Source organism: Eurypyga helias, unplaced genomic scaffold, assembly GCF_000690775.1.
Source record: "Eurypyga helias isolate BGI_N326 unplaced genomic scaffold, ASM69077v1 scaffold20125, whole genome shotgun sequence".
NCBI lineage: Eukaryota > Metazoa > Chordata > Aves > Eurypygiformes > Eurypygidae > Eurypyga > Eurypyga helias.
In genome coordinates, this window is record NW_010253642.1 from 1 (window position 1) to 17,278 (window position 17,278).

The 17,278-nt window shown below is 40.3% G+C and overlaps 1 protein-coding gene across 1 annotated transcript; it reads left to right on the plus strand.

Annotated features, from left to right (window-relative positions):
- Positions 1–118: 118 nt before the first annotated feature.
- Positions 119–16,730, plus strand: ZFYVE26 (zinc finger, FYVE domain containing 26; the record flags this gene model as incomplete). Its single annotated transcript, XM_010152738.1, has 15 exons — positions 119–858; positions 1,422–1,618; positions 2,489–2,593; positions 3,194–3,316; positions 4,043–4,219; positions 5,398–5,644; positions 6,695–6,793; positions 8,665–8,822; positions 9,773–9,942; positions 11,307–11,335; positions 13,400–13,521; positions 13,613–13,833; positions 14,471–14,618; positions 15,723–15,932; positions 16,515–16,730. Coding segments are annotated over 15 exons (2,962 nt in total), but the record flags the coding sequence as incomplete, so codon positions are not given.
- Between the last annotated feature and the right edge of the window lie 548 nt (positions 16,731–17,278).

Here is a 17,278-nt window from a genome sequence, read left to right on the forward strand (position 1 = left end):
GCCAGAGTTAAACCATGACACTTGTGTTCACAAAACACTTGGAAGATTTATGAAAATATGTAATTGTAAGGTACTTTGACATGTATTGGGTAAGCTGGTTCTGTTTTCAATCCTGCAGGCTTTCTTCTCTCTTGGCTAAAGAAGAATTGAACTTGAATGTGCAGCAAGTTATCGTTAACAGTTGCTGTGAACCATTGCTCTTGTGCAGTGCAAGGCAAAACAGCCAGGCAAAGTCTTTTCTGACAATCATCAGCAACTTAGCACACCAGTGTGCCTACCACTGCCTGCCAGATGTTGACATACCTACTCACAGTTCTGCACTGACCTCTGAGGATATCTCCACTCAGCCCCCATCCTCTGGGAATGACTTGAGCCAGCACACACTCACTGCCTCCTCCCTGGATTTCCTGAAGTCTCAGTCGAAGCTAATGGCCACAGTGGCATGTCTGACTGCATCTAATATACAGAAAATTGCCAAATCGAGTTTATCTTGGATGGAATTTCGAGGCAAACGGGAAGTGCCCTTAAGCTTGGATCAGATTTCCAGGGAGTGTGAGGCATTGTTAAAGGAGTTCCCAATATTGGAACGATTTCTTCTTGCTATGTTTGAGCCACTTCAGAATCAGCAAGAGGAGGGTAGCAGTTTGTCTACTGTCCTCTCTGGCAAGGCATACATATCTCTAGTTCTCCTAGGACTGCATTCCACCACAGCTGTTAAGGTATTAATGGGAGTCTTTGAACAAGCTCTTGCTGCCAAGGAGTGGGACAGAGCTCTGAAGGTCTTGGATCTGTACAGTCAGGATGTGGAGGAACTGATCAGCGTGAAGGATTCTGTGCTGAGCTGTGCAACTGCTGAAGGTAAGAAGGATTAAGTCAGGCTTTTTTCCCTTCGTCTTTTTTTCTCCTTTCTCTTTTTAAATTGAAGAATACAGCCTAGATCAGGAAGTGGAAGCTGAAGTGGTGGTCCTTGGGCAAATCTGAAGACAAACATATCCCTTCCTTTCCTTCATCTTCAGTTTGGTTTCTCTGATGGTGTAGTTTGTTTTGCAAATGTGCAAATCCTGACTAAATTAGTACAAAAGAACTGGAATGCGTCTATGGTGTTATTTTTATGTAAAGAGCAGGATACATCAGGAGACACTTCGTAGTGCTGTTGATACAACATCTACTATAGCAGTGTCATTGCCATATATGAATGATACATACTGTGAAAGGAGGTACCTTTTGGAGTCTATAGATAGTAAGTATCTCATGCTAACTTTGGTTACTTCCAGAGAATCTGGTGCTTGGGATGAGTCTTGTATGGATTTTTCAGCACTGTACTGTTTCTTTTGGTGATGTGATCCAGTGAGGATGAAGGTGTTTCTGTTTTCCAAATTATAGAAATTGAGTTTCAGACTAGTGGTTTGTTTCCTGCACAGATAAGGATGGTTGGCAATACTTGTTCCAAGTGAAAAATGCAACGCTGAGAAGTAGGCTGGCCCTGCGCTATCTGGACAAATGGCCCCTTGATGCATGTTTGGAAATCCTAGCTTATTGCATTTCTGATTTGGGCGTAACTGACGAACTAAAAGCCAGTCTGCAGAGCAGGAAGAAAGAACTTCAGGTTTATCAGAAGGTACAAAATCATTCTTCAAATAACTAATGAGGTGATACAGGCAGCAGGGAGCAAATATGTTTGCCTTTCAAAAGAAGTTTTAGTCCTTGGCTCTTTTTTGGTCATAATGGCTTTTAAAGTCTTTCATCCAAAACAGTTTGTGTGTTTTCAGTGCTGTAGTATTCAATTAACACTCTACTTCCATCCTTCATAACTTTCCCACTCTCCTATTAGCATTCAGGTCTGCAAACATTTGTGTGAGGCCCCTAGTTTTGCTAAGTATTTGTTTTTCCATTCTGTACAAATGCCAGACCCTCTGGAAACTTTCCATGGCAATTTATCCTTTTATAAGCTCCAGAGGTGTGGATGTACCTAGGCATGGTGTACAATAAGTGTGTTTGTATTGCAGTCAGTTCTTCTAACTGCAGGGTAGTGCAGGTACCCAAGTTAAGTCAGACTAGCTGGCCTGGAGTTCAGCACAGACTGAAAAGCCAAACAGAGTGAAAAAAAGGAGTCCTAAAATCCCTGCTGAGCTCTGTCTGGTGGTGGCTCTGCTGACAGCTCAGTTGTCTCTCTGTTAGTGCCAGCAGTGTCTGGAGTATACATGTACTTCTTAATCTATAACTATTACCATCTAGTCTTTTACAGACCTTCCCTTACAAATGTGTCTTGTAGACAAACCTCTGAGAAAATTGCATAGTCTTTTTTTGGAGTGCAAGTACATTACATCATCCCAGAAAAGGGCTAGAGATAAATGTGGGCCTCCTTTTTGACTTTTTTCATTGTATGAAGCAGGTCTTGATGTGATCAGCTCAGCTGTTTTCTTAGACTTAATGATTGTTGCAGCTAAAGCTTTTAAAATTTGCGCTACCCTATTATCAACTTTTTCAGATTTTGAATATGCAAAATGAACCGTTGTGGAATGACTGGCAGGATCTGAAAAAAGCCTGCACTGATGACCCCCAGACTGTCATGCACATCATTCTGAAAGCAAAGGTTAGGCATCATCACGTCAATTTTGTTGAATTAGAATGCATTAAACTTTGAATAGATGAATTTGTTGAAATGGCATCTGCAAACACCAGTCAGTGGAGATTACTGTGGGAGGAAGAATTCCTTTACTCAGTTCTGTGCTACAGAAACAAATACAGATCTGTTTAATGTCAAGATTTACATGTAGTTAATCATCCTTAAGTTATAACTCTTACCCTGAGATACAACCTGTTCTTTTCTCTTTGAATTTTGAAGATTTTAATAGTGTAGCTTTTGGCATAATACAGGCTTGATTATTATATAAGTTCTAATACTGTAGATCTGGCTGGCTTTAAAAGCGTCTCCCTAAAAAGCCAACTTGCTTACTGTGAGATAAGAAGGCATTCTCGAAGCAGGTTGTGACTGACAAAACTGACTATAATCTTCTTCCCCTTATCAATGTAATTATCTACTTCTTGCACATGGGAGACGAGTCTAAGCTACAGAATTTCGTGAAGTGGATCAGAGCTTTGGCAGAAACAGCTGTACCAGACAGGATAGAGTTTGTCCTTCTTTTATTTTTTATTTTTAGCTTTTTTTTTGTTTTCTTTTAAAATTCTTTAGCATTATGAATTGTGTGAGGAATGGGGGCACTTGTATCCAGTCCCAAGAGAAGACTTGATCAACCTTCACCGTGGGCACCTTCTCCACTTACTGGAGATGGGAGACATGGAAAAAGCATTGCAGGTAATAGCAGGACTCTTTCAGCCTTACATCTGTAGGTCAAGTAGGTTGAGAACTGTTTTCTTTGCTGCCTTTGTGTGCATTTTCATGGCCTTTTTGGTTCCTCCCTTAAGAGATGCTGTTTGCTTAGATATGCTTTCAGGATCCTGGCTCTCCCTGTTTGCTTAAGTGAAAATCCAGCTTGGCAAGCTAGTTGTTGGACCTGATAGCATAAATGTCACTCACATGGAAATACAAGGTCCCTTTTATTTCAAAAATCATAACAAGGCATTTCTGTGCTGCTTAAACAGGAGAAACAGAAGTGAAACTAGTAACAGGAATTGAACAATTGTGCTTCAGTGCCCAAATTAGTGAAGCATGAATTCTTCTGATTTTAATAATTACGGAGCTGTTGCTAACAACAGCCTAAGGTAAATTGCAGGCTCTTTCAGACTACATAGCTTTGAATATATTCTGGAAGCAATTCTGATCACTATGGCTTCTGTCACATTCCTTGCTATTTTTTTGCTTACTTAAATTTTTAAAATATTTTTATTAATAAATGGAGAGAATAGGCAATGAGTAGACTATAAATGGATTATCTAAATCATCCTTATATATGTAAGACACTTGTGGAAGTCAATTTGCTTGCTGGACCATTGTAGGGCAATAATCTGTCATGGACTGCCCATTATAAAGGCTACTTTCCAGGAGTGTAGTAGGCATTCACTGTATTTTGTGGTTTTGTAGCTTTTACAAAGAGTTGAAGACCCTGGTATTTGCCTTGCCATCACTGAACAGTCCCTTGACCAGCATCCGAATTTGGCAGCCTCTCACTTCTTGGCTGATTATCTCACAGCTCACTTCTATGCAAATCTGACAACAGCACGCCGTAATGAAATCCAGGCTCTCTATATGGGATCCAAAGTGAGTAAAACTCTCGCACTGTGGGTTTAACAGCAATATGTAATAATATAAGTAAATTTATAATATATACGTAATACATAAAATCTGTAGATTTTACCAGAGCAGTCTCGCCATATCAGGTCTAAGAGCCCAAGTCTCAGGATCCAAAGAAGAGTTAGAGATGGTTTAAAACTTCTCTTCCCCTTCTCTATCTCTGCGGTTCCTCTATTATGAGGTGATTGTAGCTCCCAATAGGAGCAGAGCAGACTTGTGTTGCTGTAGGGAGTGGAGGAATGCACAGGCTAAAAGAGGGTGAGAGTGGAATAAAATAAAATTGTGGTTTTTATCAGGACAGTTGCTATCTTTATCCCAAGTGGAAAAGAAAGCATTCTCTGTGTCAGTAACAACAGATGTCCTGCGTGTGGTTGGTGTACCACACGTGTATGGTGGTCTCTGACACTTACACGGCATGTTTCTCCCAAGTGCTTCCAAATGTAGACAGTATGACTCCTCTTTTTGGATGGCCATTACCTTGACAGAAATGGTACAGGTTCTCTGCTCAGCCTGGGGATACATACACTGATCAGTAGATTCCCTCAGTTGAATGCATTATATGTAAACAAAAGGCAGTGCTTTTGGTAATGTCTGTTTTGCCGTAGGGCTAGAAATAGTAGCTTGCTCCAGTGTATGTCCCAACAGCGTTTTGCTGAGCTTCCTGTTTCCTTACTTGTCCATTTTGAAGACCTGATTTAATTTGGGAACTGTCCATCATTAGGACAATTGCTCTTTATTCTCTTCTCTCAATATTTCCTGAAATGATGGAAGGATAAGGATTGGGCTAATAATCTTTTTGTAAGCTTATTTTAATAAGAGAATGTGCTGTACCCTGCTACAACGTATTTGGCACAGGGTCATATAATGCTTCCCACTCTTCAGCTGCCTCTGAAACGAGGCAGTCTTTTACAGAATGGGAAAATGGAAGCTGTGCTGGATTCAGCTAAGTGATTTCTGCAAATCTACTCAGTAAGTCTGTAACAGAAGTAGGACCAGGTCTGAGAAATCCCACCTCCATTTTTTTGGCCTCTGTGTTATTCCATTTTCTGCTTAAGCTACTGTGCTAGTTTCTTGGTTTTAGTCTCACAGAAACACGGGTTTGAATGTGTATCATTTTAACATATGCTTTTTCCCATTTGTCTCAGGTGCTGCTGACTCTGCCTGAGTTCTCCCGGGTTAACTACTTCCACCTCTCCTCCAGGCCACTGCTCATGCTGGAACAGCTCCTCATGAACATGAAGGTGGACTGGGTAGCTGTCGCTGTGCACACACTGCACCAGCTCTTAGCTGGTCAGGAAATCGGTTTTGCTGTAGAAGACATTGACCATTTGCTCTCCAAGTATGCAGAAAAAGCTCTCAACTTCCCTTTCGCGTTAAAAGAAAAGAGATCAGGTGACTGTCCACGAGAGTGCTGTTTTTCACTTAGGAAAGAAGGGCCAATTTCCCCCCAGAATCATTTCACCAGTTGTGCCACAACGTGTTTAGATGTGTGCCTCCAGTCTCCCTCTAGCCCAGAACATGTTCTTGAAGTCTTTGCCTTTCTTGTACATAGATGTTCTCAAGGACAAACAGCTTCAAAAGTTTCTCAGACTTTCCTCCGTTGCTCCTTTTTGGTGTCTCTTTTCTTATGTGATATTGTTCAAATTTATTTAATTCCTGTTTAATGCAGAGTTATTAATGACTTAAGCAGCTCTAAAACCTGCAGCCACTACATCTTCCGTCACATAGAATGGGAATTTAATCTTCCATAGTCTTTCCTTCTACTGGAGTCCTGTTCCTTTTTTCATACAAAAGACTTTTAAACTTGCAGTTCTATTTCTGTTCTCCCGCATTTAGCGCTCTCCTTTCAGGGTTTTAGAACCGGAACAGCAGAGGGTGCTGCAGATCAAGTCCAGTGCTTCTGTTTCACTGTATTCAAAGTGCGTGGCTGTGTACCTACCTGTATACCTGCATATATGGTGCTAACTTGCTGTATGCTGGTTTCCCAATGTTGACTTCATTTCGTGATTTAAAGATGCAGCTCTTGCTAACATAAAAGCATCACTTATCTATCTTTTCCTGCCAAATGACCGATAACTTTGCAAGTATGTTCCTTCCAGTGCGATGTGAAGCATTTAATATTTGCTGTGAGCGTCTTGTGTCAACTAATTGTTTCATATCTGATACTTAGTCTTTGCTGTCTTATTCCTGTGCCTATCAGTAGTCCATTGCTTTGATAAGGATCCCTTTCTCTGTGTTTTAGGTCACTGAATTGTGTATAGTTTTGCATGAATTGTGAGCTAATTTTCATGAAAACACAGTAATTTGTAATTACACAGCTAGTCCCATTTTGTGCTGACATTCTCACATACTCCTATGAATGGATTCCTCTAATCTTTGTAAAAACAGGTAGATACATGGGCAGTATTGGTCTCTGATTCTTTTTTTTCCCCTTTGTCCTAGATTCTCTGATACGTATCCAAGAAAGTCTCAGTCAGGTATTAGAGAGTGAAGCACTGTCTAAATCAGGATCATCGGAACTATCTCCTGTCAGCTTTACTGGTAAGGTTAATACCTCAGTGCCATTTTATTTGAAGTTGTTCTTGCTTATTTCATGTGTGTCCCACCGCTTAATAGTAACTTGGGTCACATTTAACAGAGGTAAGTAAGTCTTAACAGTTGGATGCCTTGGGCCCAATTAAAAGAACTTAAAGGGGAACAAGAATTACATGGCTTTGTTTTGATTTTTGGTAGGGATCTAAAAAATATCTGAAAAATCAGCACAAAACCTTCCTATTCCAGACCCTACAGAAAAGAATAAGCCTGAACAGATGATAGGAAACAGGACTTCCTCTTTGCCACAGCTAGGTTGCTAGTGGATTAATGGTGCTGCAGGGCAATAGTTCTGTGTCTTGACTTCTGGACACTCTGTCTGGGTGTATAGGCAGAGCCTGCCTGGGAAGCCCATCACTGTGGTACTTCTCCCTGTCTTCCTATTCTTTGCTCAGTAATTTTTTATTTCTGGATCTTAACTTATGTATTGCAATAGAAATCTCATTCATGTTGGTTTGGGAGTTTGTTTGTTTGGGGGTTTTTTTGGTCATTCTTTTGGTCCTTGAATATTTTATTTTTTTTTCCCTAGGATCCCTCTTGTGACCTGAGGGAAATAGAACACATTGTACTGTCTAAGAGGCTCCACTCACAATCCTCCAACACAAATAAATAGAAACAAAACAATTTAAACACAAATAACTGAAGAATATTTGTGGCTTAAACGCAACCACAAATCCTTCTCCACATTCCATTCAGCATCCAATGCAAGAGATGCATTCTTTGGAGGATATCTATTGTGAGAGATGCACAGTCAGTGCTGTCAGGGAAGGACTAGCAAAGGATGTCCTCACACCTCCAAGGCTGGTGATTCTCAGCAAGTGATAGCCCTAAAGCAGAGCTGTACAGTGATATCCTGATCTACAGTTCGGGGTGTCTGAACTGTCCTCTGGTTCTGTATCCTGAACTGAAGACTCTTCTTGCTCTGCCTGCATGAAGTGACAGCAGGATTGGGCTGCGTAACTCTTTTGTTTTTTCTCATAATGGTCAGCTTAATATCTGTATGTTGTTATAAAATTTGAATGCTTTGTCATCTGACGTTCCTTTGCAAAACAGTGTCTACTTGGATGAGTGTGAGTTAGCTTTATTGGAATGGAGACTTTTTTCCTTTTTTAGTTTAGTATTCATGTACACAGAAGGTGGCTTGCAGGGCTGCAGTGACATCTTGAACTTTTAAATTAGCCTGTAGTGTAACTGCCTCATATCATATAAACTAAAAGCCTATTTAATGCTGCCAGATTGGTTCAGTGAATATTTCTTTGGCAAAGACAAAGATTTAAACTCTTGCCTCTTGAACTGATTTCCCCTCAGTAGACTGTAAAGGGAACCAGAACAGGGAGGGATATGCTGTTGCTAGCCACACCACACCTCTCCTGAGATAAGAAAGAAAAGTCCCAGTCTTCAGGAATGTCAACACTGCATTTCCTTAGGTTTATTATTTAATGCTATATTGCTTCTTAGTACCCATATATAGGGGTATTTTTTTTTCTTCCTCCTCTAAGTCTCTGCTTGTGATACAAGAACAGATGTTGATAAGTTGTCTTCTACTTCTATGATTGTTATGGTAAAAGTCTATTAATATGTACTCTTGCTTATCCGTACTGAAGTGCTGTAAGTTTAAAGTCTTACAATTCTAGCTTAAATCATACGTATTCCTTACACAATGTCATTCTGCCATGCCTGGTTGAAAGATAATGCTAGTCATCTTGGGAGCCAGAAAGATCTAATAACCTCAGTAAGTCAGTAGTGCTTTCTGGTATTCAAGACTCCATTAAACAGCTTAAATACTGTTCCATGTTTTTCTTGTTCTGATTCTTTTTAAGGTGTCACCATATCTGCAAGTCCGAGAGACAGAAGTCTGCAGCAGAATTTGTTTCCTCAAGAATTTGTGCCTCCTGAGAAGCCACCACCAAAGCAGAAATGGATACCTGATGACACCGAGACAATATGTATGGTTTGCAGAACTGAACGCTTTACTATGGTAAGGAGCAAAAATGAAATACGGACATTCCTAGAACTGTGACCTTAATATGAACACTTGCTCATAGTCTTTTACCTAAGACACACTAGCTGCTTTAGCAAGTTTGCCTGCATCAGTGTAGGCCTGGCAAGACTGCCAGTCCTTTGATATTTAACTGATAGTTTCTATGTAGTGTAGTTGAGAAGACTGGCAACAATTAGCTTCTTCAGAGTCCTGTGAAGTGATAGAGCCTAAAGAGCAAGTCTGGTCATCAGAGAAGAGACAACTAGGAGATCTCAAAGGTGTGTAATAATAGCAGTATTAATATTTCAAAAGGCTGTCTAGTTGACTGCGCTAGCAAGAAATAGCATGAGAATCATATAGTTCAGATTATCAGTATAGAAAATGTAGCCTTGGCTGTTGGTTATGCTGCTCTATGAAACATGTTGTTTCAAAGAATACTTGAGCAACAGTATTGGTGCTCGAAGGGGGAAGATTAATTTTGAGTTTTGCAGGTGTGCTGGCAGTCTGTTATCTTCTATTGCTTAGAAACAGTTGTGTTTTCTCAAAGTCTCTGTTGCTTCTGAATTTGGAAATTATGAAGATGGCATCAGAAAGACAGTCAACAGCTTCTAACTCTTCCAAGAGATGATCTAATTAGTAATGTGATCATAATTAGGACAGTTTAAATAGTGGAAAACCCAAGTCTGCAGCAAACATGTTTTAAGTACCTGCCTCTGGGTTTTGGTGGTTCTGGTTTTCGGTTGGGTTTTTTTTTTGGTTTTTTCCATGCCCTCTCCAGACAGGAATTGTAACAGTGAAAATCAATCATTGTATAGTTCTGAAAAGGCTTACCATATGTGATGTTTCCTCTCTTCAAATGGAGTAAGTTTACACGTGAGTGGAGGCAGATACAGGACGGGATTTTGGTAAATTCCCTCTGTTGCTCACCCGTGACCTCTTTTGCTTAGTTCAACAGGCGCCATCACTGCAGGCGCTGTGGCAGGCTGGTGTGCAGCTCTTGCTCCACCAAGAAAATGGCATTAGAGGCTTGCCGAGAAAATCTGTCTCGTGTGTGCGATCAGTGCTATAGCTACTACAACAGAGAACAGCTGCTTGGCTTGGTACATGACACAAGCACGTAAGTCCTTACATTCTGGTTCTCCTCACTTTCATGTACACAGCAGAGTACGTGAACAGACAGAGAGAAATAACCATTTGGGTTTATTCTGGATAATATCATATCAGCTTTTAGGCTTCCAGCTGTTGGGATTTTCAGAACTGATAGGTATGGGGCTGTTCCTTATGCCTCAGTTTACTTTTCGTATTAGAAAGAACATTGGAGAGGCAGGCAACAAAGACTTCAATACTTTAGCATCAGTTGATTGTTAAACCTATGGATTGAATGCTTTGCAAAACTTATTCAGCACAAACTGCTACAATATGACAAAGTTTCTTGTAGTTTACTTAACTCCTGGATTAACATCACATGTTGGCTAGCTCTGCTGATCAGTGTTTTAATGTTATTCCATAATCCCTTGATTACCACTGCTTGAACCCTTGAGGATTCGAAAGCAAGTTCTTGATTAGATAGGCTTTGAAACTGCCCTCAATGAAAGGGACAGCTGTGATGTCAGATTTTCATGATGTTGTTGCTTTAAGCTGAGAATTGAATGGAAATTCATTGGGTGTATGTTAGGCCAGCTGGTGAAAAGCGTGGCTGAACAGAGCGAGGTCTACTCTCTGTGACCCTGTCTTGCTGATACAGATATCAGTTGTGTATGTAGTTGTATCAGCAGGCTTGACAGTGTCACAGAGAGTAGACCTCGCTCTGTTCAGCTCCACTTTCAGCTGCGTTTCCTCTTTTCCCAGCGTGCTGGCAGATAGCAGTATCTGCTACGGCAGTATCAGCAGGCTTGCTGGGAAAAGAGAGATACTGTGCAGATCTGAAAAGGAACCTCTGAGAAAACAAGCAGTCACCTCTAGCCAAAGCAGTTTGAGTCAAAATGGTTGCCTACACTGCCAGATTAGGTCAGCAGAGCCTAGCTGTGAACTTGAATGCCACCTGTCATGTTTTAATTGCTTAAGTGTCTGGGTTTTTTTATATTTGCCCTATGAAAACCAACTAAATCTAAAGGACAGAGAAACCTGGATGCCAAAAACTGCATTTTAGCTCTGATGTATTCTGATAATGGGCAGTTCTTCTTGTTCTCAGTTTCTGCTTTTTTATGATGTGTGCAACAGTACTATTCCTACACAAGGTTATAAGAACTAATTACATAGTGTAGTTGGAATACAACAATGCAGAGGCAAGATGCTAAATTTCCAGACATCTGGGAGTAGCAGCAGGGCAATAGGTCAGAGAGGGCAGGAAGGGAGAGATGATAGATTTTTACAAGGCAGTGTTCTGAAAGGGCTAGCCATACTGATACTGCTAGTATCAGTAAGTGTTTTCCCCAGTGTGCTGGACTAGGCATGATGTTTCTTTCTGTCATTTTATTACAGCAGAAAAGAAGATGAGGACCAAGTGGAAGGTAAGGAATGGAATAATGTTAAACTTCATTTTTTTTAAGTGCGTGATTAACAGCAGAGTTAAGGCATAGGAAGCTGATAAATCTAGTTGCAGCTGAAGGGTGAGCAGAACTTCAGTTAGCAAACGTATCACTGATGGTTTTTGCATGTGCAGGCTGAAACTGAGCATTCCAAACTTCTGTGAATGAAAATTAAAATTTAGGAGAGACGCCTGAGCCGATATTGAACATGCTGGATGGGGATTAAAGGTCAGGACTGAAAACAACAGTTGGAGAATGCACTTTGCTTACTAGAAACAGTCAGTGAGAGGCTGTGGTATGAGTAGGAAGTAATTGGCTGTGCCAACTCTTCAGTGTGCTGTGGTGTGTGATACAATGTGCTGGCTGGCGTAGCACAGGATGAGGCACCTCTCATGGGTCTGGTTATGTCCTGATTTCCATCTCCTTTGTCAGTTGTGTGAGTATGGACTACTGATTTCTCTTCAGTGCCTCTATTCTACATCTAATATCATACATAACACTTCAGGAATAATAACAAAATTCTGTTGACTTTTTCTATGCCATTTTTCTTCAGGAGGTATTTACTGTTTGTTGTTTAGTCCAGTGTTTGGGATGATTCTGCAAAATTTTCCTGCGCTGACATGAAATTCTGGCAGACCCATAGTTCTTTGAAGTGCTTATAGCAGTAATGTGAAACAGGGTGTAAAATCTGCGTTTTTGCTGCAAAACAAATAAGAGTATTTTTCTTTACTCATCCTTAAAAGTATGGTGGGCTATTTGAGCTTTTATTATTTTTTTTCTGTTGACAGAAGTTTGCTTTACAGCTATCTTTGGTACAAGACTGGAACAGCTGAAATGTAGTTACTGAGCTGCTGGTTCTTGTTAGATCTTTCTCTTTGCCTGCAGCATTGCTACCCACCACTGGGGCCATACAATCCATTCAGTAGAAGTGAATAAGAACAGTATGGAAATTCTCAGATTTAGAAGGGAGAGTGTTTTATTCTGCTTTTCTAACTTGTCTGATGAAACTGTGAAGAAGACTTAGCAAATGTTTTCAAGCCTGGCTTACTGTAATTCCAGTTTCTAGCTCAAAATATAAACAGCAGTTTTCTTGTGGTTTTTTTTTTATTTTAATTCACCCTGTAGTTAAAGTTAGTCAACATTCCAACCATCCTTCTGTGAAATCTAGAACAGTGAATTTTGAAACTTTTTTCCTGAGTTTTTCTAGAGAGAAGAGGAATTTTATCAAGGAAAAGAGTAGACAATTAGCATCATTCTTCATTTCTTACATTGAGATTGGCCACTGTTTTCCTGCCAGGACCCACAACCACAGGCTTGAGCATCAGAGGTCTTGTGCATTCTCAGCTGCAGTCAGATGACAGACAGTATTTGATTTGTAGCTATTCTGGGTTACTAATTTCAAAACAGAAATTTCCTTGGTCTGGAGTAAAGAAAAAGACTTTTCACAGAATTTAAGTTCCTTGAATCCTTTGATCAAAACTCCAATTTTCTCCAGTACTATTTTATATGAAAACTTAATGCAAGTACTTATCTCTTCTCACAGTCTTTTGCCTTAAAGCTGCTGGACTATATGTTCAAATAACCTGAATTCTAAAAAGAAGATACATGCAACTGCCAACTTACCCTTTCTTTTACAACTGGTTCTTCATTTTCCCATTTTAGCTGTAACCCACAGCTCTCATTTCCACTTCCCGCCTGCTCAGAAATATCAAATAACTTGCCTGAGGGATGCTAAAGAGGGGAGGTTGTTGTGCTTGATGTTCAGTAAGGTAAAAATTGGATAGTCATTTGAAGTTGTGTTCCCGGAGCCAGGTTTTGGTGACAGGGTGTTGGTAGCAGTGAGAACAAGTTTAGGTACATTTTACCAGCCTGCTGAAGAATGGAAATGTTTGTAATCTATGTGCTGGACATGTGATAGTGGCACAATGAGAGGATTACAGATGACTTTTTTACAAGGGTATAGGAATACTCTGCATTATGTGTCCTTAGCCAGGGGTGTTGCTTCTTGTGCAATGATTCTACTTGGTGTTTTCTTTTTGACTGCAGAAACTTCTAATAACGAGTATTCCACGATGGTGCGCATACCCAAGACGACTGAGCTTGAATGGATTTTTTCCCTGAATGAGGAGGAGAATGAAATTGTACGCAGTGAATTTTATTATGAACAGGTGAGGTCTGGAGAACAAGAGTCCAGTATAAGCAGTTCCCTGGAGAACTACCTCAATACCCATGCTTGTCTGTCTTTCCTGGAATTGCCAGGCTCCCAGCTCCTCCTTGTGTATTGCCATCCTTAGCCTGCACAGTGACAGCATAGTGTGTGGCCACCAATTGATAGAACACTGCCGCAAGTTGTCCCAAGGGCTCACTAATCCGGAGGTGGATGCTGGTCTCCTTATGGACGTCATGAAACAATTGCTCTTCAGTGCCAAAATGATGTTTGTGAAAGCTGGAAGGAGCCAGGATCTAGCGCTCTGTGACAGGTGATTTATCAGATGTTCACTAGGATGTATTGAGGTATTGTTGAAACCATAATCCTTTTTTACTGGGGAGTGGAGGACAGGATAGTTGTTTTGTGATGGTACTGTGGACATGTTAAAGAAGAGAGGCTCATAATTTAAGAATAATGTAAGAGTTCAAATAGTAGAAATTCAAGTAATATGACTACATAATAATTACTGAGAAAATTCTCAGAGTAGGAAAAAATAATTCACAAACATTAGATAAATATTCTGTTTCTGGTATCGTGTGTCTCCTTTCAATCTATATTTCAGTATAGGATTTGAAACCTCTGCTTCCTGAGAATAATGAGCATTTTAACTTTCTTCAAGTTTTGTCCCACGGACCTTGAGGTGGCAGGTGTAACATGCACTTTGCACACATACTGGTTTGATTTGGTAACACACAGCTAGTCAGTCCGTGTCTGCCAGTGTTCCACTGAATGTGGCAAAAAAGCTCAGTAAAAAATAGCCTGAAGAGGACAGCATGACGGGTGGAGAAACTGGATATACTGGAGATTAGGAACCACTGTTCTAAGAGTTGTCTTTGATCTAAAATTCTTCAAGTGTATGATGATAGTGAAAGTGTATGTATTTGTTTAACCTCTTTGTTTCCTCCTAGCTACATCAGCAAAGTGGATGTGTTGAATATTTTGGTTGCTGCTGCCTACCGTCCAATACCATCTTTGGATCAGATTCTTCTCCCTGCAGCAGTAACAAGATTAAGAAATCAGCTTCTGGAAGCAGAGTACTATGAACTAGCTGTAGAGGTAATGACAGTGGGGGGATGTCAGTGATGATAATGCTTCCATAGTGGCTTTTGTTTTCCTCCTTCCTGAATTCAGATGGATGTGATGTGTGAAACAGACAATATTTAAACACTTACAAACTAGGATTAAGTTTTTAAATGAGAAAGAAATTATTTTCTGAACACTGGAAAAAACATTCTGAGAAGGAAAAGTCCTCCTGCTGTGGAGCAGGCTGCTGAAGGGAAGGGTAGGGGCCTTGTTCCCCAGTACAATTAAAATTGGAAGGGCCTGATTGCAAGAAAGGCATTAAATGGAGAAATCTTGCATCCAGTAGAAGGGCTAAGACATCTTCTGTGGCAGAACTTTATCTGAAGCTTGTATGTTTGATTTCATTTCTGTAATGCCTCAGCAGAATTTGGTAAGGCACCTTTTCCAAGTGTTTACCTGAAAGTTAGCAGTGGTGGCCAATCTGTCTAGCAGAGCTCATCTGGTGTAGTTATCACCTTCGGACTCCCTTCTGCTCCCAGGATTTTGTAAGCCTCCGTTTATGGCATTGCAGTTTGTGAGGAAAGCTAACAAGCTGAATTAGGAGTTTTAAGGGTTAATAGACAGCAGGAACAGATGACCTATTTGAATAAAAACAGTTCATGTTTAAAGACAGCTGATCTACGAAAGAAAATCGGAGATAAATTTGATCAGCAAAGTTGTGAGAAATAAAAAACTCCTGGCAGTTCATGAAGCATCTTCTATTGCTTTAACTACAAAGCTGATGAATTCTCCTCTATAAAAATAGTGTCTTTTATAAGAAAAGCAGATGTGAAAACGTCTTGAATTGTAAAACTGGTGAACTGAAATTACCCAGATACACAGGTGCTTAAACTTGTACAATAAAAAAAATTTACATTTGGAGATGATGAGTGTTTTGGTAGTAGGTGTTTTGTGCCAGTAATCCGGAAATAATCAGTGTGTCTTTTTGGGCTGGGTTGGTTTGTTTGTTAGTTTTGATGGGAAATGTGCTTTAGGAAGCGAAAGGGCACGATCGTAGACTGTGTGATGGTAATCTAGTTTTCCTCTTTTTTTGTACTGGGACTGTGTTGCAGCATTAACACGCGATTTCTAATTTAGGTTTCTACAAAATCTGGGTTGGATCCAGGTGGAGCCTGGCATGCCTGGGGAATGGCTTGCCTTAAAGCTGGAAATTTAAGTTCAGCAAGAGAGAAGTTTAACCGATGTTTAAAGCCGCCTATGGATCTAAACCAGCTGAACCATGGTTCGAGACTGCTGCGGGATGTGATACAGTACTTGGAGTCCACAGTGAAGCCCATACTCATTGCGGTAAGTCCTCTCTCTGCTCTGAGGGGCTGTAGCAAAGCCAAGGAGTGATGTTTTAATACACATCTTACAGCAATGCATGTCACACTATCAGGTGTTAGGGTGTTTTTTTCTTATTATGTCATGATTGCTTATTGTAAATTGAACAGTGTTGAAAAATTTGTTAGCTGTTTCATCACAATGAATTGCTGCCTGAGAACAAGATCATAGGACTTTATAGTCATTTGGGGGCACACTAAGTGGAGGGAAAGGAAGGAATAACTGGTTAACATGTTCTGATTAGGTACCAAAATATGACTTTTAATACTAAGTCACTGCAGAATCATACTAATGAAAGACCTCTTAGTAGTACATATTTTAGGAGACTAAAACAAGACTGTTTGAACCAGGTGATTAAAGTAGCTGTCGTTCCAATGTAGTGTTTATAAAAAGCATTGCTGGATTCTCAGCCCTCTAAAGCAATGTCTGTTTTAAAACCAACAATAACAGAAGTGCTTCAGAGCTGACAGGATTTAACTGAAATGAAAGTTTTCCTCTTTTTCCTCTTACTCATCACCTGTCACTGAGTCCCTGTTTTAATGGCAGGATGATGATTACTTTGCCACACTGAGGGAACTTGAAGCAACGCTGAGAACGAGAAGTCTGTCTCTGGAGATGATGTGTGAGGGGAAGATTCAACACAACAGCTACTATCAAGAGTGTCTGTTCTATTTACACAGTTATGGCACTAATCTGGCGATAATAAGCTTTTACATGAGACACGACTGTATGAGAGAAGCACTTCTTCACTTGTTAAATAAGGTGAGTGATCTAATTTGCCATCACCTAAATTGCAATTTGAAAAGTAGCCAAGAGGACTTCAAGGCCGGTCTGAGATGATAGTGAGCATCATGCAGCCTTCTGGGTGTTTTTTGCACAGGAGTGTTCTGAGGTCCTAAATGTTGTTATGCCAGCTATCCAGTGAATGACAAGAATTCAGTGATATGAAAAAATAACTGTGATCTTTACATCTTATGTTTAACCTTTCTTCCCCATTGTTTGAAACAGTGGCTTCTAGAAAGGAGAAAGTGCTTTATTTTGGGGGTTTTTTTGGTAGAGGTCCTGCATCAACAGCACTTTGTCTTTTTCCTACAAAGCTGGAAATGTGGGACTATTGTCAGACAATTCAGAAGGGAGAAGGGAAATTCTGAATTCCACCATACCAATAACACTAGACACTCTCTTGGTATTGTTTGTTGAGTCAGACACCCACGTTTGCACTTACATAACCGTTAGGAATACAAGGGAATATAGGATCATGTCCCAGAGTACAGAAAGCTAGGGAAGCCAAAAAGTGGTTTCCAGTCCTC